We start from the raw sequence: 5,790 nt of genomic DNA, 5'->3' as shown, positions 1-5,790 counted from the left end.
CTTAAAGAATCACAGGACACTTTTAAATTTTAAAGCATATCCTTGTATACAATGTGTGGATTAACCTGTGCAGCGCAGTTTCGCTTTATTCTATAATTATCACATGAATTTGTTTTCAAATTCAGAGGTGTATTCTCAGCTATTTAGAAGTTGTGAAGAGCAAAGATGCACCCTTACATTGTAGTAATTACAATGTATAATGTGTGTTTGTTGAGTTCTTGGTTGTTAATTAAACCATTGATAATTTCATTTAAAAAAAGTTAGTTGAGAAAAAAAAAAAAAAAAAAAGAATTCTAAAATTGAGTTGAATGCCAGATTAAACCATAGACTTTGGGATATGTTTTTAAAAGTTTCCTTACGTCAATAATGTAACATTTTAATTCTGAACTAGTGTAAAGATTTATTTTTTTATTTTATTTTAATTTTTTTCAGAATAAATAGGCCTAGATCGAGATCATTTGAGAATATGGTCTGTAATAAACCATATACAAAGTTTTAATATTCGTATTAATTACAATTGCTACACTTAGTACAACCATCTACATATGTTAGAGTCTATGAGACATCTGGAAAACTTTAAATATCCATCTTTCATAAAAGTGAATAAAATGTGCTCAATATAAACGCCAAAGTGGCAACATATGTCAATATGTTTATTATCACTATCACTATAGTTCAAAACGCAGTCGTGTGCCCTTAATAAGCTATTAACTAGTGCATGCATATATATATATATATATATATATATATATATATATATATATATATATATATATATATATATATATATATATATATATATATATATATATTGCCCTTCTAGGTCTTGAATTTATTCAAATCTTGGCTTAGGATCCGATGCAGTTTGTTTGCCTTGAAAATGTCTGGGAGTATTTACTGGAAAACGATTGATTTACCCGAATGTTTGATGATAAATTGTGTCTACCAAACTAAAGCCAGCACGAGGTCCAGAGTAATGGCCAGTAATGGCCAGCAGAGGGCAGATGCTTCCTGTTTTAAATGGAGGGCTTGAGCTTAACGACCATCACTTTCAGATCTATACCTTACTTAAACATGACCCATCAGCCTGTCTACGGACACAAAACTATTCTTCTTTCTGTCACTTTCAGATTACTGATAAGACAATTTAACTGAATCTGTTTGGGACGCTTGTAATGTCGACTAAACGTAAAAATTATTAGAATAACAAATTATGAATACATCTGATAAAAAAACAAAACAAAAAAAACAAAAAAAACATAACAATGTTTTGAGACTACACAAAGTAATTCAATGTAATATATCTGAAGGGAATTTAAGAAAACAAAGGAAGCAGCGCATTAATTATTTTACAGGTTTAAACTGTTTCAATGTAATTAGATACACACCCTACAAGTACGGAATTAGCGAGCTCAAATCGAGTGAGAATATAGAGATAGAAAAAAAAAAAAAAAAAAAAAAAAAAAAAAAAAAATCGAAATTAATTTTACACAAAAACAAGCACGGAATAATAAACCGTCCACATGAAATTACTCAAACGAAGAGCATAAAATGGGGTTGCATCAATGATTAATACTGCAAAAATGCACCAGGGGAGGCATACAATGTGCCCAAATTGTATAACCACATGTCCAAATTTGAAAGCAAAGACGAGTAAGCATATATCAATAAAAAAATATAGGCAATAGCTATTGTGGATTTAGTACGGGCTCTGTGTTGTTGTGAACTCGTATGATTTTTGTGGCTCTATATTTGAACTAAACTATTGAAACCATAGAAAAAAAAGTACATTTAAACAAAGTGAGATTTGAAAATAATTGCAAATAAACTCCATATACCATTCATAGGTGAGCAGAATAACAGTTTTATATTTTTACCCAGATTCTTCGTGATAATAAAAAGCGAAATGGATTCCAATGACAAGAACAGACCGGCGTTTTCAATTTTGTGCAATTCATTTTTTATGTAAGCAATAAAAAATATTTTAACATAAATATAGAATGAACTCTGCGCTGTTTTATTTTCCCACAAGCACATCCAAATGTACCAAAACAAAGTTTTGAAAGAGAATTTAAACAAACAAAAAATAAACATAAAAAAGAAAATACCACATCCCACATTGATTCTGTTTTAATCTTTTAAAGCTACAGAGGGAAGAATTGTTCCCACAACTTTTTTTTTGTTTGTTTGTTTTGTTACCAAATAAATAAATTACATTGAGGCAGGTCACTTTAAAATTATATGAAAATATTTCCCTGGGCAGCTTATTAATTTAAAAAAAAAATGTACAAAGAACAACCCATTCATACTCCGTTCCGAATTTAAAAGACAAATATACACATATATACAATAGTGGTGTGAATGGTAATCTCGCTAATTAAAGTTTATAAATTAAGCATTAGAATAACACGTATCATATTATTTTTTTCTATCCCTATACCAACATCATATTCTAGGGTTCATTCCCTTAATAATATTACGGCCCTGATTTTAACACTAAAAGCTATTTTCCAATAAATTACAATCATTATAACACAGTACAGCTTAGTGCTTATTACCTTCTCAGTAATGCATGACTGACGATCATAGAACCTCACATTAAAAAGAATAACACGGCTGCAGAAAACAAAACTTAATAATAATAATAATAATAATAATAATAATAATAATAATAATAATAATAATAATAATAATAATAATTGGATATGTACAATACATTTATAAAACTACTATGTATGTACTCATAACCGAACTCATAATTTACAATAATAATAACATATGCAAGCCTGGATTTCAATATACAAACAAAAAAACCTGATGACTTTTAACTTTCGGACCTAAATAAAATGATATTTAAATACCTCTTCACTATCTGTTAAGAAATTAATTCAAAACATAGGCATATACATATTTAAATAATAATAGCAAAAATATATTATTGTACGGTGCCCTTTTTCTGTTTTTATGTTTTAACCCTTTCTGCGTACAGTATCAATATTGTTTCACTGTTTGCTGTAAACTTTAGATTTAAATCTGCAAAGATAATGCCCATGCAGCATTTTACTGAACTGACAGAACCATATCTAGAAAAGACACTACTTTCAATATTATTTCTCAAGAAACAGAAATGAGATGCTCCAGAAAGGGACTGTAGCTGATTGGCTACATATGGCATCCTACAAAAACAACCACTATTCGGGATACAAACAACTTGAAATGGAATTTATTAAAACCTAATAGAAAATGATGTCAAATCATTTCAGATAAAAAAAAAAAAAAAAAAAAAAAAAAAAAAATTAAAAAATGAATAGCTAACCCTGTTTAGTCCTAAAAAATCATTTAAAATAAAAGTGCCCCAGTGTGCAAAGAAATTGAGCTATGACTTAAATATTTCACCAAACATGAAAAGTGCCAATGACCTAAGTATACCCGATAAGTGAGCTTATTCTTTCGGGTGGGTGCAGTTTAAAATATGTGTTTTATTTATTTATTTATTTTTATACTTATTTTAAGGTGTAAGTAGCGAACATGTTGTAAGCAATGTGTAAAAACAGTATTTTGAATATTTAAGGTCTTGCCCATGGCTATGCCATATATCTGTAATGACATGCATAGGCTATTACAATTGCACTTGTACCTGCATACAGTATTAAGACTATATGTATTCCATTTGAACACATCTCCGATTAGCATACTAGTAAAGAGAGGAGTCACTCGAGACAAAAAAACGTTAGCCAGCCAAGTAAAGTCAATACATACTTAGACGATTTGATGCTATTTAACTCCATTCGCTCCAGTTGGTGTAGTAAACATGGCGTTTTATTTGTTCATACACAGTCTGTCTGACAATATTCTCTGCACATAGAACGTGGATTTAAATACCCTGCACAAAGCATTACAATGAATTCTAGTGTACAAAATTAAGAAATGTAAACCTTAGTTTGCCCTGCGGTACAGAACTGTTTTACGGGGTTCTTTCCACAATGGGGCTGCACATTAAACATTGTCATGTCACAGTGCTGGGCATATCTTTACAGGACGTATTATTATTATTATTATTATTATTATTATTATTATTATTATATATTATTATTATTGTCTCTCTTTTCTGAAACAAACCATTTATCTCAGCGCCTGATATTTATTCATTTATTTTTTTATACTCACTGCATTGCCTGGGTGCTCCCCTTGTACAGGTCAAAAACATATCATAACACCTGCTACCGCTTTGGATAGTCCAGTGCTTAGCTGTTTGTTATTATAAGAGAAATAAACAGACACAATAATAATGAAAAAAAAAAAAAAGTTTAAGAGGGGTTCTTGTTTGTTCATTGTACAGGAGTTTGAACCCCATGGTGTGGCGGGGTGTCCCCATAAACATCCTCGGTTCCGGGGAGAGATCCCCCGGGAGGAGTCATCCTTTTCTCCTTCTGTCTTCTGTTACAAAACCAAACCCTGACGACCTCCTTCTCCAGCTGAAGACTGTCCGCTAGTGAAGTGATTTCCGGGGCTGCGGGCTTTGGGCACTTTAAGAAATGGCTCTCCAAAGCCCCCTTCACGCTTACCTCGATAGAGGTCCGCTTTTTTCTCTTTCTCCCCTGCGCTGCTATCTTATCTAGGCTGGTGGGGCTCCCAGAAGTGGAATCGGCTTCCTCCAACCACTTGTTCAACAGAGGCTTGAGTTTACACATGTTTTTGAAGCTGAGCTGCAGGGCCTCGAACCTGCAGATCGTGGTCTGTGAAAATACATTACCATAAAGCGTACCTAAGGCTAGTCCAACGTCCGCCTGGGTAAACCCCAGCTTGATTCTCCTCTGCTTGAACTGCTTGGCGAACTGTTCTAAGTCGTCCGAGGTTGGGGTGTCCTCATCCGAATGGTCGTGGTGGCTCTGATGCTGTTGGTGTTGATGCTGCTGTGGGTGCCCGTGGTCACTGAGATGCGGGCTGTGATGTTCTTCGTGGGAATCTCTTAGACCGTGGTGGTGCATTCCTTGACCTGTGCCCGGAATCATATCATTAACACTGAACCCGGGTTGTGAGTAGATTAAGCTCTGTCCGTTAGATGTTGCCATGCTAGGGATGTGAGCTGCTGTGGTAGTCCTCCATGCTCTTGCATCATGATGGTTTCCATGCGGCTGGTGCACCAGATGAGGCGGTCTTGCCTGATGCTGTAAACCGCCTGAATTGTGCAGCTCGTCCCTGACGGTTTGCACTGTGGGTTTGATATCCTGCTGGCTCAGGGGGCTGGTGGACCAGGGAGCCCCATCGCCGTGTGACAGAGCTGTTATCCACTGGTGAGCGTGGCTGAGAGGATGCCCATTGCTCTGCAGGGTGTAATCGCTTTGCAATAGTGTCTGTGCATCTCTGTATACCGTCCCTTGCTGCATGCTCCCGGGCTCCGAGTGCACGATCGAGGAGCTGGAGGTGAGAATATTGTAATGATTAGACGCTGTGGTCGCCATGACTCTCAGAGCCGGACTGATCGCTCTTGTTAAAGGAGCCGTGCATTTGACAGTTACTTTTTGCCACAGGCGTCTCCCAGGCTCTTGCCCAACTGGACGCAACGGCGCGCACCTGAGCTCCTCCCCATCTTGCCTTCTATTGGCTCAAAGCTGTTTAATAGACGTGGTTGCCCCTATCAACCAAAGCCACCACCTCCGTCGATTGGCTGCCGAGAATTCTTTACAAATCTTCTCCATTCACTCTCACAGAAGAGCAAGTGCTGCAGAATCTCAGAAACACAAGTCGAGAAGCTCGAGTTTAAGGGCTTAACAAGAGAATCAAAGCAGG

General features: G+C 35.6%; 1 protein-coding gene across 1 annotated transcript; it reads right to left on the bottom strand.

Annotated features, from left to right (window-relative positions):
* Positions 1 to 3,315: 3,315 nt before the first annotated feature.
* Positions 3,316 to 5,562, bottom strand: LOC121316576 (POU domain, class 3, transcription factor 2). Its single transcript, XM_041251618.1, has one exon. It carries the CDS (start codon positions 5,460 to 5,462, stop codon positions 4,329 to 4,331), a length of 1,134 nt encoding a protein of 377 aa, XP_041107552.1. The 5' UTR covers positions 5,463 to 5,562; the 3' UTR covers positions 3,316 to 4,328.
* Between the last annotated feature and the right edge of the window lie 228 nt (positions 5,563 to 5,790).

The sequence above is a fragment of the Polyodon spathula genome, chromosome 6 (assembly GCF_017654505.1).
Source record: "Polyodon spathula isolate WHYD16114869_AA chromosome 6, ASM1765450v1, whole genome shotgun sequence".
NCBI lineage: Eukaryota > Metazoa > Chordata > Actinopteri > Acipenseriformes > Polyodontidae > Polyodon > Polyodon spathula.
The sequence above is the reverse complement of the archived record's forward strand: the minus strand, read 5'-3'. Positions and strand labels throughout refer to the sequence as shown.

What these genes read in the sequence shown, in the direction of transcription:
- LOC121316576 (XM_041251618.1), bottom strand. Translation starts at nt 5,462, where the DNA reads ATGGCGACCACAGCGTCTAATCATTACAATATTCTCACCTCCAGCTCC.